This window comes from Cryptomeria japonica, chromosome 6 (assembly GCF_030272615.1).
Source record: "Cryptomeria japonica chromosome 6, Sugi_1.0, whole genome shotgun sequence".
Classification (NCBI taxonomy): domain Eukaryota; kingdom Viridiplantae; phylum Streptophyta; class Pinopsida; order Cupressales; family Cupressaceae; genus Cryptomeria; species Cryptomeria japonica.
Genome location: NC_081410.1, coordinates 250997261 through 251017478, shown reverse-complemented (window position 1 = coordinate 251017478; position 20218 = coordinate 250997261). Strand labels below are relative to the sequence as shown.

The window sequence follows — 20218 nt, the reverse complement described above, 5'->3', positions numbered from 1 at the left end:
CAGAATGAGGCATTAATTGCAAGTATCATTGAAAGGATGGCATATGAGGATTTTAGGTTCATTAGTGTTCTTGGGCTTGTGTATTGTACATGCTCGACTCACAACTGGCCGTCAACCATGTAATTGTGGATGAGGTGGCCATCTGTCATCATAGGAAGGGATGGATGATACAATTTGAAGAATTAATGGTTGGTGGTACTTTATTTTTGGGAGCTTGATTTCCTTGAACTAGCGTAGATTTGAAATGACTAGATGATGTATATGGCATGATTGTTTAGATTTGCTGATGTATGCTTGGTTTGGTGTGGACAAATAGCATATTTCTATTTATTCTATCTGGCGGCCATTAGTGACTTGCTCGGAAATATAGAGATAGTAAGGAGGGAAATAGATACCCCCATTAGGTTGATCTTTGAAAAGTAGCATATGTCATTTTTGGGGGAAATAACAAAGAAAAGACTCAAGGTTGTGCTCTTTTCATCATATTGGCTGGTCATACATTCAGTGAAGGCCATATTGGGAGATGAGTTTCTCAATGCCAACCATAGGCATTGGGTCAATTATAACATCCTGTCATGTTTTTGGCTGCAGTGTTGAAAATGGGCGAGATGGAGGGGGCAAAGCTTTTATGTAAGAAAGTTTTCCAAAATTCATTTCTTGGGTAGATGGAGGTGCTATTGGAGAATGTTCACAGAGATTTGAGGATTCCTCTACCTAAGGATTACTTTGTGACCCGATGTCGTGGGGTGGAGGTTCCTAGATTGCCAATAATCACTACATTTGATCTGGAGGCTTTCGAGAGTCAAAGGCTAGTCATTGCCAGAAACTTGAGTATCCTCAAAAATTGATGGGCATTATGTCGAATGAAGGTGGTGAATGGATCAAGAATTTTTTGATGGATGAAAGCCTTGAGGAGGAGGATGATGAAGCAGAATTTGGAGTGACCATCAAAGAAGAACCGCTAGCAGTCCTTGCAACAAAGGTAGATATGGTAGGGCATGAACAATGTGGAGATGAATGTTTGGTCCATGTAGAATATGCAAGGAGGAAGAAGCAACAAAATGCGTAATTGTTATTGTTATGCTACCCCTGTTTTTGTATACATATAGAAGATAGTGGATAGGATATATGGTGTAGGGATTTTCCCAATATTTTGAGGGCACCATTTTGAACTGGGGGTTCCTCATATCGTTGAATGAATGTCAGTAGGGGTGGGTTTAGATGCTGTTTGGTCGAATGCATAGTATACACCAATGACAGCTAGATATATTATAAAGGGAGCTGCCCCATGCAGCTATTAAATTATCTAAAATAACAAAAATAGAAATTATGAGCTTAATTCTTGTTTCTAGGTTGCAAATATGTATATATTTATGGTCTTTATATATACTTTTTGCAAATGTACCCAGCCTCCAATTTTTTTTGCTCAATCAGCATAACATACCCATGTACTTGATTCTGATTCTGATTCTGCAACTTAGATAAAAGCTATAGTGACACCACTATTTATTTGAATTTGAATGGATAAATGGTGAACTCCATAAAATAGTTGCAAGGTTCAAGTGTTTTTTATCCCTATTTTAAGACTTCTATTGGAGCCTGTCCACAGTTATTGCATAATCAACATGTTTTTGTTGCCATTGTGAAGGATCAAGTCCATCAAGATCTTGATTTTTGCAAGAGTTGTATTGACCATGATAAGTTGGATATTACATGAATCTTGAATCTCTTAGTGAGACTTCCCTTTAACTAGAAGGGCTTTTGTCTTCTTACATTGAAGCCCAAAGTGTGCTTATGATAAGCTCAATACTTTCTCCCATTGCTAGATGGAGGCACCAAAATCTATGTGCTTTTTTTTGAAGAATTTTTATTCTTTGATGCATTTTAGAGGAGTTGGTATGGGAAGAATTGTGCTCTTCTTTTATGATGCAAAGGACTGGTCGGTCATGTAGATCCCTTTTGGTGTTTGCTTTCCATATTAGAAACAAGTTGGAATGCTTGTTTTAAGGAAGTGTTGATGTGTTTTTTATGCACATGTGAATACATAATAAAATACCAAGGTATCTTATCCTCTCTTGAACAAAGTCTCTCAAATGCTATGCTTCGCGATCAAATGAGACAACTCCAAGGTTACGAAATGTCAAGTCTTGACTTGTGGATTAGCTCAATGGTTGATGTGATAATGCTGTAATCACAAGGGGACTTACGCTGTACATGAATGCTTGAATACTTGGACATTGCTGGAATGTGGGACTAACTCATCTAACAAAGAAAGATCAAAAGGAAAGAGTTTAGAGAGTCTAATCTACTCCTAGGAATGCAAGCAAGGGTTGAATGATTCAATGGAGTCCTACTAGGCAAGGTCTCACCATCAAGTCGAACAATTTGACACAAGCTTAGTGCAACCATCTAAGATATATTTCATGGATGTTCGAATCATTACCATCAAACATTGATACCATTCAAGTAATGCATAACAATGGATATATAACAATTGAAGTTAAGTTCGCAAAAAATTTCAATTGACCATGCAAGGCGCACTTACAATCAGCAAGAGGCTAGTGGTATGGACTAAATGGATTCCACACAAATGCATTCAACAAATTCCTTCATTCAATCTAACAATAATTGAAAGCAAATTCTAATCTAAATTTCTAATCTAATTTGGAGGAATTGAGAACCTCAAATGCACACAACACTTAAACAAATATCACCATCAAGTTGAACAATGATTTGTATTCAAATCTGCAGCATATATTGACAATTTTCAAAAATCGCTCTAACAAATGAGAGGCAATGTGGTTTATAGAGAGCCTCAAAAAAAATGAATGGCCAAGATTCATTTAGAATCGAGGGCCAAGATCATGCCAACACAAGCCTAAAGTTGCCCTAATTAGGGCTTACATAAAAAATAGAGCCACCAACATGTGACCCAATGAGGGATGAAGGTAAGTAAGATAAATAATATTTGATATAGTGCCATGTGTCACCTGTTCCCTTCTTGAATGAATGTTGACTTGGTACACTTTGATTAAACGAATGGTGACTAGGATGCCACCTCAACTTGCCTCATAGACTTAATCAATTTGCCTTGAAAATTTTTCATGATGCTTGGAATTCCTTGTGATACTTTGCATTTCCTTCTTATGCTAGGGAATTCCATGAATTGTTTCCTCCTTATGTTTGAATTTTTTTCCCAATCTTGGAATCTTGAAATATTTCCTTCCTTGGCACTCTTTGGTACCAAAATCCCTTGACGTAGTTCTTGATCCCTTTGTGCTCATGTCTTGAATTTGCTTTCCTTCATTTGTTCACCATCAAGGTAAAGTCCTCTTCATGATTGATCTAGTCGTCATCTTCACTTTTGGAAATCCTTATCCTAAAATCCTCTTCCAATCTTTGAAGTGCTAATCTTCCTCATCCACATTTGTTGTGTTGTCCTTGTAGCATGCATCCTCTTCAAGCCTTGATCATCATGCTTCCCTTCCTTGTAGCAGACCTGCAAAACAAATAAGCATTGAATCAAACACCTATGGGATAAACTTGATTTCAACCTTGGTGGGAAATCCATTTGCATAGGGATGGTTCAATCCTAAAAACATCCGCATTATCCTTGTCCATTCTTTCACTTGGTGGAAATTTGATGCCTATTTGGATAACTTCGAATTGATTTATTCCTTCCTTTGTAATTCTGTCCTCAAGTGGAAATCCGACCCATCCGGACCCATTGTCCTTGAAAATCTTGTGTTGATTTGATTAACATTGGCATGGAAATCTGGACACCATGAGGACTTTGTTACTTACATTTGTCCCAACATGTGATAGGTAATCTTAGGTTTTTGATTAGAAAATTGTGAAACCAATTTTGGAAAATGTTAAGGTCTGGATTGAAATCTGGAAAATTCTCCTAATTTTCAGACTTAAGATAAGTTTGATTGCAATAAATAAGTCTGAAGACACCTTGGTATACTCAAAAAATGATTGATTTGAAACCCCAAAAGTATACCCAGGTCTGGTAATATCAGTTGGAGGTCTGAAAACACTCAGAAAGTGACTGATTTTTGATATCAAAGTTGTAATAAAAGTCTGATTTTTTTGAGGACCGAGTTTGAATACACCCTCCAATGTTTGAAAATACTCAGAAAATGGTGTATTGAAGTCTGATTTTCTGATTCTTAAGTCTGAATACACCCTTGGAAAGTCTGAAAATGGCTCCAAAAAGTTTGAAGACACTCTGAAAATGATGAATATTAATGGTTGGAAGTGATCACAGCCTTGTCACATGCTTGCACTTAAGTTGTTTCACCTTTCTAAGCTCAAAAATGGCCACACCTGGTATACTTAGAAAAATGTCAAAAATGGGGTACAAAAGTATACCACAAGCCTGGAATTACATGGAAAGAAGTGTAGATAAGTCCCATTTTCAAAATTTTCAGTCTGAATACACCTTTCCAAGGTCAACAATGGCTGTCCACTGTCTGAAGACAACCTGCAACATTCATAAATCAGTCACTTGACGAGGTTGCAGCCATGTAGCATGTTAATACTTGATGAGTTTTACCTTCCCAATGTTAAAATGGCCAAATCTGGGCAAGAATAAATGGCTGGTAAAAATAAATGTCTGAAGACAAGTCTGAGAATGAAGTTTCAGACTTATACCAGTGATGGCACACTCAGAAAATGGCCGCAAATCACTCTAAAAATGACCACCTAACAAGATCGCCCAAGTATGGAGGGCTGGAAATGAAGATCCAAGTCTGAAGACGACCTGAAAATGAAGCTTCAGATCTACACCAGCAATGGTGTACTCAGAAAAATGCCTCCAAAACTCACTAAAATTGGCCCACGAGTGAAATTGCCCAAGTATGGAGATGGCTGGAAATGAAGATCAGTCTAAAGACAAGTCTGAAAATCGAGTTTTAGATCTGCAACAACAATGGTGAACTTTGAAAAAGTGTCTACAAACCATCGATGGACTAGTAAAAACTTGCCGGGTTTCTGGGCCAAGCGAGTATTTACCACTTCTACTCACCCCAAAAACTCGGCGAGTCCGAGCCAAAAACTCGGTAGTGTCAACCCAAAAGAAAAAAACATCAAAAGTTCATGCCATTTCATTTTTTGAGCTGGGTTTTTTGGTGAGAAGGGGGAAGAGTGACCAGCAAGGAGATTTCAAGCTATTCTTGCTCCTATTCTTGCTCATTTCAAGTGGACTTGAAGGGGATTTGAGGTGATTGGACATCACAAGAGCAACCTTCATTGTTTTCTGACATTGACATCATTGATTTGGAGAGGCAGGCTATCGAGGAGGAGGGGGGGTGGATTTGGGCTGGATGACATTGATGAGGAAGTGGAAGAGGATGAGGATTCATTACTAGTGCCAGAAGCAGGTGGAGACATAGCTTCATCCAAGATGGAGGATGAGCCAGCCATACCGAGCAAGGAGGTACTGTCACGCCCACTGCAGACTTCTAGGACTAAACCCTCTAGTTCTACCTCTCACTGAGTTTTTGCTAGAGCTAGGAAGAGGAAGTTGTAATTGTAATTTGTAATGATGTATTTACTCTTGGTTTTACAAAAACTATTAACTATATTGCTTTCAGGCTTCCAGCCATCAGCATTCCTCACGAGGATGCGATTTTGTAGACACTTTGCATTTAAATATATCTAGAATCAGCTTGTTTCTTTTGTTTTATCATTTATTGACTCATTGAATGCATCTTCTCATTAAATTTTGCAAAAAAAATGTATTTTTTGATTAAATTTAAGCGTGTCTTTAAGTTGTCGAGTTTTTCCGAGTTTTTCTCGTGTTTTTGCTGAGTTTTTTTCCCAGGGGCTTGGTGAGTCGAGCCAAGTTGCGAGTAGTCCAACTGTGCTCCAAACCACTCCAAAATGGCTTCCCAATGAAATCGCCTAAGTGTGTGATGACTAGGAGTGAAAAGTTGAATATGGAAATGAAGGTTCCAGCCAACAATGGTGTCCAAGTCACTTCCAGCAATGGTGTCAAACTCTGATCTGAGTGTAATGGCAGCCCGCAAACATTGATGGAGCTCAACAATACCTCCAAATTTGCCCAAAATGTGGCACAATCTGCCTCAAAAATAAAATTGCAGCCTCCCCAGTCATGGCGCCAGCTTAAGTTCGCAGAAAATGTGGCTTAATCAGACACCCATACTTGTTGTAGCTTTCCTCAATGGCAACGCTCGGGTCTGATTGGGCAAACAAACTCTTCAAATCTGCAACTTAGCTTCCAAAAGTGGTGTCCAATGGACACTTGGGCAGAAATCACCCAATTGGAAACTTCAACCTGCCTTCAATCGCACTTCAAATTGTAACATCAACGCACTTATAATGTTATTTTAATGCTGGCTGGGCATACTTATACATGTTTTTGCCTTGATATTTCACCACACGAGCAATGTGGGATAAAACTTTGCCCTTTTAAACTTGCTTGGGGAAGGTCGATTTGCATTTGGAAAATAATTAATTATTTAAATCATTGCAAATCAATAAATAATTGTTTTTGATTATTAAATAATCGTTTGTCAATACAAAACCAATTAAATTTGACCCCACTTGCATTAAATTGAATTCACTTTCATAAAAAGTTGGCCACTTGGGGAAAATCGCTCCATATCTGGATAAAAATCTAGATGGAAAACCATCACAAATCATCATACTTGCCATTTGGGGAAAATTGCCACACATTAGGACAATCATCTGCATAAAAATCCATCAAACTTGTTCATAAATTGACTCAGGGGAAAATCGACCTTCATCTGGATAGGAAATTTCATCCGTATCAAATTCATCTGCATTCTAGGGGAAAAACGTAGGCCATCAGGAGGATTTCCCAACATTTAGTCAAAATTTATCCTTCTGGTGGAAAATCGCCTTCCATCAGGAATCTGAATGGGGGAAAAATTGGGTCCATTGGAAATCTGGTGGAAATTCACCTCCCATCAAGATTTTGAGTGGGGGAAAATCACGGGTCATTGGAAATGTGGGGGGAAAAGAACCTCCCATCAAGATTTTGACCTTTTGACCACTAGAACATGGATTTTCATTAGGAATTCAATGATTCTTCCACTCAAAATCAACTAGACACTTCAAATTTCATCAAAATGCATCGGGACATAGCCCAATTCATCCAAACTTGAGCGAGAAATTAAGGATTTCATCAGGATAAAGTGCAAATTTGACTTGAATTACTTTCTAGGAGTAAGAAAATAACCCCTAAAGGACCTTTTGACGCTTAGGCACAAATTTATCACCGACTCGGACACATTTAGACATATTTACGCTCAAATTTAAAAACTTGTTGCAACCTCAAACTTGGACAAAATTTAGGATCACATTTAACAATTTGACATTTTAAACACATTTGATCCTACACCCTCTTATTAGCAAAGGCAAACACTAGTAAATTACCAAACCAAGGTAATCTAAGCAAAATATCTACCCTAAAAAGCGAAAAAGTGGGGGTCCCCATTTGCAGTGCAGCGATGTGTGAAAACGTCACAACAAGAAGTGATGCTGAAAAGCTCTAATACCTTGTGGAGGTAAGCAAACAACCTTCAAAGAAATTTGATACGAAATCTGTCTTTTTTCTTTGTGCCTCTTACATGATCGACATGCAATTGAATTTGCCAATATATTGCTTGATTGAGTATTTCAATTTGAATCCTAGATGAAGATAGAGCTACCATGACAAAGTCTTTTGTTAACTAGATCGGTAAAATTGTTGTGGGATAGCTTCTTTGGAAGTTTTCCAACTTTGTATAGTTAGCTTCTTTATCATGGGCAAAAGTTTGACATGAGATTGTCACTCAGTGAGGGCATGATTGTTGATACTACTCTTGACTATTGCTATCTATTATGACTCAATAATGTTCAGCTACATCTTAACCAACCTGAAAATTCGAGCATTCAACACTATTGTATCATTGAAATAGGAAATGGATATCTTGGTGTCCAACTTGAATAGAAGTTGTACAATGCAACTATGTGTGTTTTGATGTCACGTCAAGACCTGTTTAAATCTGCTTAACATTTCCTGCATAAGTTTGATCTAAGATTGATTTTAGTTGTAAGTAGTTGATCTAAAGTTGATTTTAGCTGTAAGTAGTTGGAAAATATGAGAACTCTAGGCAATGACCAAATAATAAGCTGCTGGTTGAGGTTTGGGGTTCACGAAACAAGTTTTAAATCCGTAGAAGTCTCTAAATTTCTTGGGTTTTTCACTTGTTGAGTTTGCACAAAGTTTTCTTGCTGAGTCTTGAGTCCCGAGTCGAGTCACCCTCGCCGAGTCCGCATCGAATCCGAGTCTCGATTCTATGCTTGTAATCAGAGTAGACGAAAACTCCTTTGTCCCTCCTTGGGCACGCATATCCTCGTATCCGTTCCTGTTTCCGAAACGGATACGTATCCGATACAACCCAGATACGTGTCGAATATTGTACCCACGCATGCCCAAAAATGCTTGATTTTCAACCATGCTAGATACTATGTGATTTGATTTTTTAAAAAAATTGACGTAAATCTTCATAAATTTAATTTTAAAAAACTTCATTCATGCATTTTAAAAAAAAAATTTGGTATTAACAAAACCTACACCAAATGAGAAAGACAAATGAAATGTTTTTTAATTTCATTGACCCATTTTTGGGGTTATCTTCCAATGCAACTCTACTATTTTTGCATATTGTAAAATGTTAAATCAACTTATCATTATTTATGTAGCAATTATGTGTCTATATTGCTTTTGAAGTAATGAAAATCTCCTCAAATAACTTAGAAAAATGTGTTTAATATATATGTATTTGTTTTTTATGAATGACATATCTAGTCGTATCCATATTGGGGGTCTTAAAAAATGGCCGTATCTGTATCCAATACCGTATCCGTGTCCATGCAACTTTGCTTGTAATTGATTAAGTTTTAAGTTGCAGAGCAAGTTTGTTGGTGTATCATTAATGTTCAATATCTTCTGATACGTGTATAATAAGTTGCAATAGGCACTTGGTCTCTATTGTGATGCATTCACACATCGCCCCATTGCAAATGGGGACCTTGCTTTTTGCTTTCTAGGGTTTGTTTTATGGGTCTTTTAGAGTTTTGTCGGTTAGCCTTTGCTTTTCGAGTGTCGCCAGGGGGATCACCTGGATAGCAGGCTCTGCTTGAGCTAGGTTGAGTTTTTGGGGCCCCAGAATTAGGGTTTCTTTGAAAGTCTTCCTTAGGGCCTGGTTTTGCTCTTGTTGCTAATTGTGTCTTGCTTGGTGAGCGAGTATCATTCTTGAAGGACCGAGCTAGGTCAAGTTGGTGAGTGATGAAGTCTGGAATGTCATCCCGATCTTCAAATGCCTTGAAATTTGGCTATCTGGAATGTCCTGATCCTGAAATTTGGCTAAGTCTGGAATGTCTTGATCCTGAAATTTGACCAAGTCTGGAAAATTGAAGAATCCTCCAAAAACTAGATTTTGCAATATAACTCCTGGAGGTCCGAAACCACTCTCAAACATCCTGACAGTATATATGGAATATAACTTAAATTATAAGTTATACTTAAATGTTATATTCCATAAAATGATCCTGACAGAGAGACCAAAATGTCAAATTTCGCTCCTGACCCTTCCAAAGGGTCCAAAGCGAATTTCGCTCCTGACCCTTCTAGAGGGTCCAGAGCGAAATTCTTGAAAACCTCATTTTCTCCCTTGTTTGGACCAACGTTCTAGTTTTGAGGTGATGGGATGTGAAAATGTGAAGGATTTTGGCCAAGATTAGGAATTTCGCTCCTGACCCTTCCAGAGGGTCCAGCGCGAAAATCCTTGTACACCTAAATTTCTCACTTGTCAAGACCAATTTCATAGTTCCTTAGGCATGTTTGGGGGTGTCTTGACATGTTCTAACCTTAGGAGGTGAGTAAAGGTGGATGAGGTGAAGATTTTAGCCAAGAATGTAAATTTCGCTCCTGACCCTTCCAAAGGGTCCAGAGCAAAATTCTTGAAAGCACGCATTTCCCCTCTAGCCAAAGTCAGGACCAAGGTGGAGATGCATGAGGAAGGATCTATGTTTGCCTCCCAAAGAGGATGAGAGTTGGAAAAGTCAAGGATCAAACCCAAAACATAATTTTCGCTCCTGACCCTTCCAAAGGGTCCAGAGTGAAAATCTTTGTAGCTCTCATTTCCTTTCTAATTTTGACTAAGTGTTTGTCTCTAAGGCACGTTGGAAGATAAATTAGTATGTTTTTGCCTTAAGATGGAGCTGGATGATTTTGAAGATCAAGATTTTAGCCTAAAAGAGAATTTCGCTCTTGACCCTTCCAAAGGGTCCAGAGCAAAATTCATTATATACTTCATTTGCTCCCTTGTTTTAGCTTGAAACCTTGCTCCTTAGATGGAAAACGATCTATATTTGCCTCCAGGAGAAAATTGAAGTTTGAAAAATGAACAATCGAGCCCAAATTGTGATTTTCGCTCCCGACCCTTCCAAAGGGTCTAGAGCGAAAATCCTCCTAAGGCTCATTTCCTCCCTAGTTTGACCAAATTTTGATTTGCAAGGCATCTTGAAGGGAAGAGTGGACATGTTTGGACTTTGGAAATGTTTGAAAGCTTTGAAAAAATGAAGGATTCTAGCCAAGAAGGTGAATTTCGCTCCTGACCCTTCCAAAGGGTCCAGAGCGAAATTCCTTACAAGCCTAGCTTTTTGACCTTGCTTGGGCTTAAGACTTTGTTCCTTGAATGAGAATGATGTTTAGTTACCTTCTAGAGAAGATTGGAGGTGAAAAAATGAAGGATCAAGTCAAGAATGAGATTTTCGCTCCTGACCCTTCCAAAGGGTCCAAAGCGAAAATCCTAAATCCACCTATTCCTTTCACATTTGTGCCAAGGCAGGCCTGGACAAAGATGATAGAAGCCCTTGAGATTGCCCTTGAATGGATTTTGGTCTCCAAAAATGATGATTTTGGGCTAAAGGAAGAAATTTGCTCCTGACCCTTCCAAAGGGTCTAGAGCGAAAAAACACTAAAACCATCCTTTTCTCCAAATTTTGTGCTAAGTCAGGCCTGGACTAGGGTGAGAAAAACTATTTGGAATACCTTGGAAAGATGTTTGACCATCAAAAGTGTGAATTTTGAGCTAAAATGAGAATTTCGCTCCTAACCCTTCCAAAGGGTCTAGAGCGAAATTTTGGATAGGTCTTGTCCCTGGCTAGGTTTTTGAGCGAATTTGATCTTTTAGGCCTTGTGAAGATCAAACCAATATTGGCAAGTTGGGAAATGGGTTCAATGTGAGGGAGTCCAGATGAAGTGAAGTGAAGAAAGTGAAATTGGGTGTGAATAGGCAAGCAAAGAGTGAATTTCGCTCTTGACCCTTTCAGAGGGTCCAAAGCGAAATTCATCAAAATCACTATTTCCCCTTTGTGTCAAGGCAAGATTTTGATTCCTAAGGCATGAAAAGACTGGAGGGAGGTTATTTAAGCCTTGCAAGATGAATTGAGGTGAAGGAAGTGTAAAATGAAGCCTAAAGAAGGAATTTCGCTCCTGACCCTTCCAAAGGGTCCAGAGCGAAATTCCCAAAATCACCTAGTTTGCCCATGAGGAAGGTCAAGTTGTGGATTCCCAGCGTTTGGTGAGAAGAAGGATAGCGTATGCTTGCCTTGGAAGGCATTTTGGAGTAGAGACATGATGGAATTTGTCCAAAGATGCAAAATTCGCTCCTGACCCTTCCAAAGGGTCTAGGGCGAAATCCTTTGAAACTACTATTTTTCACCTTGTTTGGGGCCAGGCGAGGAGCTAATTGTGAGGTAATGTTGAAAAGAGGTCTAAATTGGCCAGGAATGCAAAATTCGCTCTTGACCCTTCCAGAGGGTCCAGGGCGAAATTCTTATGGACCCTGTCCTTGGGAAGAATCTTGAGCAATTTTCATTTTGATGTCTTCTTGTTGATGATTTAAGGTATAAAATGCTATCTTAGAATAAATATATTATGTGTCCTTAATCATCTTATGGTTTGTCCTGCAGATGAAAGAAGACCAGGCCAGATCAAGGACGACCTCCTCCAGTCCAGCATCATCAAGGACGACCTTCTCCAGTCCAGCATCATCAAGGACGACCTCTTCCAGTCCAGCATTTGAAGGAAAGGTACACCATCCATCCTGCACATCAAAGACAAAGGAGGTTAAAGCAAGGGTCCATTAGAGAAGCAGATAGTTTCAGAAGAGTTAATTAAAGTTAGCTTCTCAGCATCATCAAATTGAACATCAACCAAGTTGCAAGTGTCAGACAAGGTGGCGTCCCAGTCATCATTCCTCCAGTTGGGTTGGTCCACCTCAGCGTGTCCAGATTCAATGTACGTGACTCATCAAAGATGACACAAGCTTCGATGTACCTACCCCGGTTATCCATTGGTCGAATATTCTAGAGAAGACATGTGTCCAAATAATGCAATTATTTCATTGGCGAGAATTGAGTTTGTTGTAACAAATCCTAATTAGGGTTTTCATCGTAAAATCTCGGCCATTGATCTCAAGTTGATCTGAGCCATTGAATTGTATTAAGGGTGCTATATAAGCCCTGGCTCCTCATTTTTGTAAAGGCTAATAATAGTTAGTCAGTAGCTAGAAGGTTAATAGTTAGTTCATAGAGGTTAGAATAGCTAATGATTAATAGCAAATAGAATAGCAGTTAGAGTAGAATAGGAAGAGAAGGCAAAGATTGTTGCCAAGATGTTGTTGTAAAAGACTTGTAAACTTCATTGAAGAAATGGTGAAATCTATGGGTCGATTCAACAATTTTCATGGTCTCTATACTTCTCAGATTTGATTTCATGTTATTAGATGAGTGGAAGAAATGTGTTTGATTGATGGTGAAATTCGTATATCCATACTACTAACAGTTTGTTGATTGCAGACTTGCCTTGTGTAGTCAACTAGAATCATTTAGTTTAAGCTTAACTTCAATTGTCGCTTCTTCATTGACATGCATCAGCCTGATGGTGTCTATGCCTGTAGTGATGATCTGAACATCATAAAGCTTTCCTCCGAAGATCGCACTAACCTTGTGGAGATGGTCTTGGGATGTCAAAACAAGACTTAGTTAGAATATCATCAAAGGTCATTCATTGCTCTTACATTCTTACTGTCAGAATTAGATCCTTTCCTCGCCCTCTTCCTTTTTTCTTTTTTTTTGAAATCTAGGCTAGTGAAATCCTGTGTTCCAGTAGTATTCAAAGCAAATCGGACGTTCAGTCATCAAGTGTAAGTCCCCTTGTGATTCCAGCAAAATCACATCATACCACGAAGAACATATCCACACGTAGAGATCCTACATAACAAAACCTTGGAGTTACTCTGACTGATCCTTCGGTGAGATCTTCAGCAGTCGGGAAACTTTACTCAAGAGAGGATAAGATACCTCTGGGTATTTTATTCTGTGTTCGCATGTGCATAAAAAACACATCAACAGTCTCTTGATTAATTCTCAAGAAATGGATTCTGTTGATGTTTGTTCTCATTACTTCTTTCACAATATAAATATATGCTCATTTTGTCTTCACATTTAAATGTTTTTGTTGAACACTTGTTTCATATTAATTTTTTTGAGTAATATCTTTGGTTTATTGAAGAAAGCAGAAGTGATGTATTAATTTGTTGTCTTACAAAATAGAAAATGAGAATTTATTTACATTTGTTACTTGCTATATGAAGTTTTTCTCTTGTTATTAACTAACACATTATTGGAACTTACGTAAACCAGTGGCAGATTTATGGTGAGAATGAAATTAATGATGTTGTTGATTTTTATTGTCATCACTGTGAAACAAGTGCCAAGCTGAGTAAGGATGCTAAGCAGTTTCTACATGCAACTGCTAATACTTGCGGACAAGTATGCTAATGCTTCCGTTCCATCTATTACTAATCTGTTCCAAGGCACATATAAGAAATTCCAAAGCAAAATTATGGTTTTTGTTATACTATTATATTAGTTGTTGTCTCAAGTTGTGAATGATGTATGTATTTTTCCATTGTCTAGCAGGGATTACCGTTCCATCTTCCTGCAGTTTTACATATTTATGGTGTTGGAATGGGATTTAAAGACTTTGAAGTCTCAGGTTTATGCAATGATGGGGTTGACTATATTGACTGTGAAATGTCAGAAGTACGATTCTGTTGCAAAAATGATGATAAAGAACTCCTGTCTAATTTAGTTCAAATGTTTCAGAGTATGGTTGAGGAATTTCAGAAATCATCTGGAGATTCTGAATGTGGGAAACATGGATATAGGGTTACATCTTGCTGTATCAAATCTAATGCTGCATTAAGAAACCATGATCATATTTGGACAGGCAAATCATTGATTACTATTTTCAGGGCTCTGGAATTCCTTTACAAGGCATCTGCTCAATGTGTACAGCAAGAATGGGACTTTTTTGTAGCAAATGCGACGAATTGTAGACCTGCTTGGTTTTCTTCGTTGGAACAAGCTTTTGTTATTTTTCCCCGTGTATTTTTTGCTGTACTTGGGTAATCTGTTAACATGATCTTATGACCTCTGTGCCACTATCCTTTTCATATAAGTTATTGCTGAATGAAATTCAAATTGGTTGGCATCTTATTTGTTAAGTGAAGCTATACTGTTTATTGCAGTTGCGACTTTATTCCATTGGAGGAAAAGAAAGAACTTCATTGGGGCCGCCAGACAGTAGTACTTGCTGCAACAGCAGCTTTGAAGTTGTCACTGATGGATCAAAAACATTCTCAGGTTAGGGTCTTTCCACTTAACTCCATGTCAAATACAAGTCTTTATAATGCTAAAGATTTTAAAAGTGTGTGGGGTTAATGATGGTCAGTGACTAATAGAATATTGTTGCTTGATATTACTGTGCAGGAAAGTTTTGAGATCATAGAGGCTTTTATTTCTGGAGGTTTTGTTCAGGTCCAGGACTTAAAGTGGTTGAGTAATTGTACATATATGATTGGTGTACGGATGTACAACAATAAGCAATATGATTTGGTAAAGCAGATGGGTCCCATCCAAAGTTGTTTGTTTCTCCTAATTGCCTTTTTTGTTTTATATTTGTACTATTACAATGTGAAAAATTAATTATTCATCTATCAGTTAGTTCTGAATCAACTAATATGGTCACATATAACTTTGGAAAAGTTGATATAATGTATGTTATTCAGATGATCACATTTTAATATTAGTTTTACTATCATCTTTAAATTAGAATCAGTGATTCATTCTTTTTTGGGTTTTTGCCTGATTATCTACTCATTTGTAGGCATCCAATCCTTTAAAGCTGGCTTATACAGCTGCTTGGAGAAGGATTTCTTTTGTTATGAATGGATCATTGGATGACTATGTTGAACCTGAATGTGGCACTAGCTCGAGTGAGAGCATATCTGAGCTGGTCTCTGATGCTTGTGCCAGAAGTGTTGTCTTAGTTGATGTTCTGCACAGGATTGGGAGTCCTCTGATAAGAGAAATAATAACAGATTTTTTAACACAGTGGTCCAGTGCTGATTCCAGGTTGTCAAGCTTGGACAATCGGCGTGCTCTTGTTAAGCATTGGGTCAAGGTATGATATTGGAGAAAATATATGGAATGAATTTAGAGGCTTTTATTTCTTAACACATTCTCTTAAATTTAATGGCATATCTATACAGATAGTGTCTCATGATTCAAAAGACATGGAACTGAATGAAGCTTCAGTTGAATGCCTTACATTGTATGAGGTTTTGGTTGCTAAGTCTTCAGTGTGGCCTCTGGAAACATTAGGCGTATTGTTAGAGGAGGTGACCCACTCAACATGCTTTTAATGATTCTTCTCAGTTCTTTTCTTATATCAAATCATTGTATTCATGTGTTGATGTCTAAACTAGTGCAAGGTTGTTGTCTTGACAGGAGCTCCTTGCTTATGCCAACATAGAAACGGAGCTTTCAAGCTTAATTAAAAAAAGAATAATTAAATTGCTATTGGAGGATGTCTATGTTACCAAGGAATTTTCTTTAGAACGATCAAGAGTTCTTCTAGAGAAATGTAAAGCTGCAAGACTGATCGGTTCTGATGGTTTAGATAAATCCATAGATTGTTTATCAGATGCCATGTTTCTCTTGGTAAAAGCTTTCTCTGCAGATCATATACAACATTGATAATTATCATAAAGTTCATTGCTCAAGTAAGTGAAGTACTGAATTTTGTTTTGACTAATGATATTGTAAATTCTTGAACAGAGAAAAGATCTAGATGAAAACTTTTGCCCTTCTGGCAAAAGTTATCACATGGATTGTGTGCGCCATCAGCTTGCTATTACTTACTGTGTTCATGCATTTTGTATTCAAGAACTGAAATCGGACCCAGAGGTTACTCCTATCCCAAAGTTAACTGTTGGATTGGTTATAATAGTTAAAATACATTCTTCCATCATACTTGCATTAAATTATGGAATATGTTCATCTGAGCCTGCTATGGCTAACAGTATGTTCTGAAATTATTGGTCAGTAATTTCTTTACTCTCTTATTTTAACATTTCTTATGTTTGAATCTTGGAATGCAGGTGATCCTTGATGATATTAGCTCTGCATTGAAATTGTGGTCTTGTATATATAGTTCTAAATTGCCGGACTTAAACAAGGAACAAAAGGATTGGTTGTTTGATACATCAGTTCCTTTATTGCTTAATATATCTCAGCTACTAGCTTTGAAGGCGAGTTCTACCAGTGCCCTGTTTCATGTGTTTCTCTCTATTTTATATGTCTATGAGCTTATGCATTTCAATCACCGTATTTAAGTTCTGGGGTCAATGGGAGTGACAAGTGTGGTAGGTTATGATAGTCTACATTATTGATGTCCATACTGATAATTTATTTTGATGGCTTTAGGGATTTATCTCTCTTCAGTCTGAGGTGCAAGAGATGATTCTGCAGATTCTTATTGCTTTGAAGAATATCAGCCCTGAGGAATGTTGTGCTCTTTTGTGGAGAGAAAGCAGGCTTAACCATACTCTATGCTGCATTCCATTTTCTGCAAACATTTTCTCAACATTAATTGACAAATTTGGAAATGCTATCAACTCTCTCAAATTCTGGGAAAATTCTCTCAATGATCATCATGGTTCTCAACTACAGTTTCAGCAAAAGCTGATGTGCGACATTTTTATTGAAGTTGAAGCCGATAAAGATTTTTCAACACATTCATTCCTTGGATCTTTCAATACAATTGAACTTTTGAAGGATAGGGTGCTAACCCTTGCTTCAAACGTGAGTTATTTATCATTTAGTTAAGAGATGCTTGTAGTGCTATTAGGAATGCTTTTCTTCTTAGGAGCATATTTTGTGTCTGATTTTGTTCATATTTGGCCTTTTACAGGGTCAGAAATCAATTCAATCTTCATTTACTACATCGAATCTGTTCTATATACTGTCTGAAAAGTGCCGTACAAATGGAAAGCTTTCAGAGGTACCATTTTTCAACAACTTGTTTGCATTTGCTATGTGGTCAAAATGTTCCATTGTGCCCTAGGGTTGATAGTAAGCAGAATAATGCTCCATGACTGGTTTATAAAAAAGAATTAAAAAGAAATCCCTGAAGAAAAGCTTTCACATTTCATAAATCATATAGGTTGTAGACTTGTAAATTTAATCAAAAGTGAAAGGAACTATCAGTGTGCTGTAACATTGTTGGGCACCAATTCAGCAGAACAATTGAAAGACACTACACAGTTGTATCGAGATACATAATTTTGCATCTAACTATGGTAATATGAAACCTTTAAAGAAAGCATCTTATTTGGACCTCATCTGAGTTCTTGTTGCATACTATGTTACAGAATCCAGCAAAACAGTTTTTAGAAATTTTAAAATGTCTGAATGTAAAGCTCATATGTAAGTATATTTAATTTTGTAGAAATGACAAGTTGTTGAAAACGGCTTCGCCTGGTAAGTAGGTCCCATTCGGTGTTTGAGTTTCCCTCTGTTTGTTTGTTTGTTTGTTTGTTTCAGATCCAACTCTGAAATCCTTGTAATTTAACTTGTTTAGCAAGCTTTAGACCGCTCTAGCAAAAAATACTGTCCTGAAAGGACCTTCACAAGACTGTCAGCTATCATTTTTTGACCTATTAAGCTCAAACTCCACTGATGGCATTAAAGGTTGTTCTGTGAAGCTTAGTGTACAAAATAAGCAACTTAATAATATTATGTCCTAGGGTTGTTGTTTTGATATTTATGTTTTTGAATATGTTATATTTAGTAAATTTTTTTCTTTTAGTTTCAATGTTATTGTTTTATATATTGTTTATAAATTATAATAATCTATGTGGGTGTAACTGTAAATATTTGCTCTGTCTATTTTACTGTAAACAAATTGTGTGCTGGAAATGTTGTGATTATATCTACTTTTTGAGTTAATGTACTTTGTTAGACAGTTTCAATCAGTTATTTGTTTTTTGAATTTTGTCTTCCTTTATTTCAATTTTAACTTTAAGTTTAACCGGGTACATACTATTGCATGTGTCGAGATCAGATTATGGTATTTATTGCAAAAAAAGAAGAAAGAAATGCATATAGAAGGAAGATAACACACATATGGGAGAATTGAATGGTTTGTTCATTAATGTTTAATGCAAGAATAAGATAGATGCTTGTTGATATCAGACAATGTTTCTTTGCTCTCTTATTGCATCCAACACGACACACATGGCAAATTATTTAATTATATGCCAGTATTAGCTTCTTGGAAATTAGGTAATAGACATGATTGCACAAAGGAAAGATAAATACAAAAAAGGAAGAATCAATAAATGACAAAGAATTGAATATTGGATAAAGAAATGCTTCGTCAGATGCTGATTGGTTTCAAGTATCACCACTACATGCCATAAATATAAAAGTGAGAATAATCAATACAATCAGTATTGCTATGACAAAATTTTGTGTGATTGTAAGTTGATCGAATCACCAATTTGCTCTATACTCTTAAGTCTTATATACCACTATTGTTTATTTGAAGAATAATGATAGACATTAATTGATATTGCATGATCATTGCTCATTTCTGTATGTTTAGGGATAGAAAAACAATCGACAATAGCAAGGTCATGTCTTAACCATGTCTAATAATAATCCTATCAGCAAATGGAAATAGGGTGTTTGCTTTTAATGGTGTTCACTTCATACATGTTTTTGCAACCAAACGTGAAACAAAAGCCCTAACTTACTTTAACTTGATACAAGCAAAATTATTTGATGTGGATCTCAAGTGTTTTGGGGGAGAAACCAATCGTATTGAAATGTGGGTTTGATAGGTTTATGAATCACTCCAAAATACAAGAAACATAGGTAACCGTAATACTGTAATCCAACACATAATCTAAAAGAGGGTAGAAGACTTTTATCATTTGTGTGCTACTTATATCTAGGTAGGAATGAATGTGGTGCAATTGGAATTTATAGATAGGAAGGCAATGAATGAAAACTCGCTTGAATATAAAGGTGTAAACACATCAAATTGGTTTGCCTAGACTATCTAGTTATCCATCATGGATTATTGAATGCCTATATGTACAATATACTTGTAAAACATGTTGAGAAGATGAAATAGTGTGTGTCCCAAATCGCTTAACCTTTCGACTACTTGGTGGTTATATACCTTGAAGGCTGGTGTTCCATTCATCACACTAATGTCGTGTATAAAGGAATGTAGAATTTGCAAGATTTGCTAGATGGCACACAAAGGTGCTCCACGTCATGTGAGGGTGCTCCAAGTAATGTGTGGCGGTGTGTGATGACATGGTGACTTGAACTTAGGGTGCACATGATGCTATTGAAACTTGTGTGCTATCATAGGGTGTTGTTGAGTCTTGCAGATTAATGCAAAATGTTGCTAAGGCACACACAAGGTTTCTTGAAGATTACACAACTTTACACTAATCATTAGCCCTTTCTTAAGTGTTGATGGCCCCAATTATGTCTTCATTGTGTTGTGTAAATTGAACATAGAGTTGCTAGAGATTGTACCGCTTTGCTTGATTTACATACTATGTAATGTCCCTATTTGTGAATGCCCTAATTTAGCGCTAAATCACAATTCCTAAATGAGCAAGAGCAGGGTTAGGGATATTTTTTACCTGATTGAAACCCTGCAAAACAGGTCAGGAACCATTCACAACAATAATTTATAAAACAGTTCTTCTTAGTTAGGAATAATTAAGCATATAGCAAAAAT

The 20218-nt window shown here is 37.1% G+C and overlaps 1 protein-coding gene across 3 annotated transcripts in view; it reads left to right on the top strand.

The window, feature by feature from the left end:
• LOC131037314 (separase) overlaps positions 1-20218 on the top strand; it is a 103190-nt gene that overhangs the window by 14899 nt on the left and 68073 nt on the right. For 2 of the 3 annotated variants that reach the window (XM_057969434.2, XM_057969415.2), the window contains exons 4-14: positions 13750-13878; positions 14026-14516; positions 14640-14754; positions 14881-15006; positions 15278-15574; positions 15663-15791; positions 15901-16113; positions 16231-16359; positions 16554-16703; positions 16879-17256; positions 17366-17455. In XM_057969434.2, coding sequence (XP_057825417.2) covers positions 13750-13878; positions 14026-14516; positions 14640-14754; positions 14881-15006; positions 15278-15574; positions 15663-15791; positions 15901-16113; positions 16231-16359; positions 16554-16703; positions 16879-17256; positions 17366-17455 — 2247 coding nt within the window. The remainder of the gene's footprint in view (positions 1-13749; positions 13879-14025; positions 14517-14639; positions 14755-14880; positions 15007-15277; positions 15575-15662; positions 15792-15900; positions 16114-16230; positions 16360-16553; positions 16704-16878; positions 17257-17365; positions 17456-20218) is intronic. The other variant, XM_057969425.2, reaches the window with a different exon arrangement.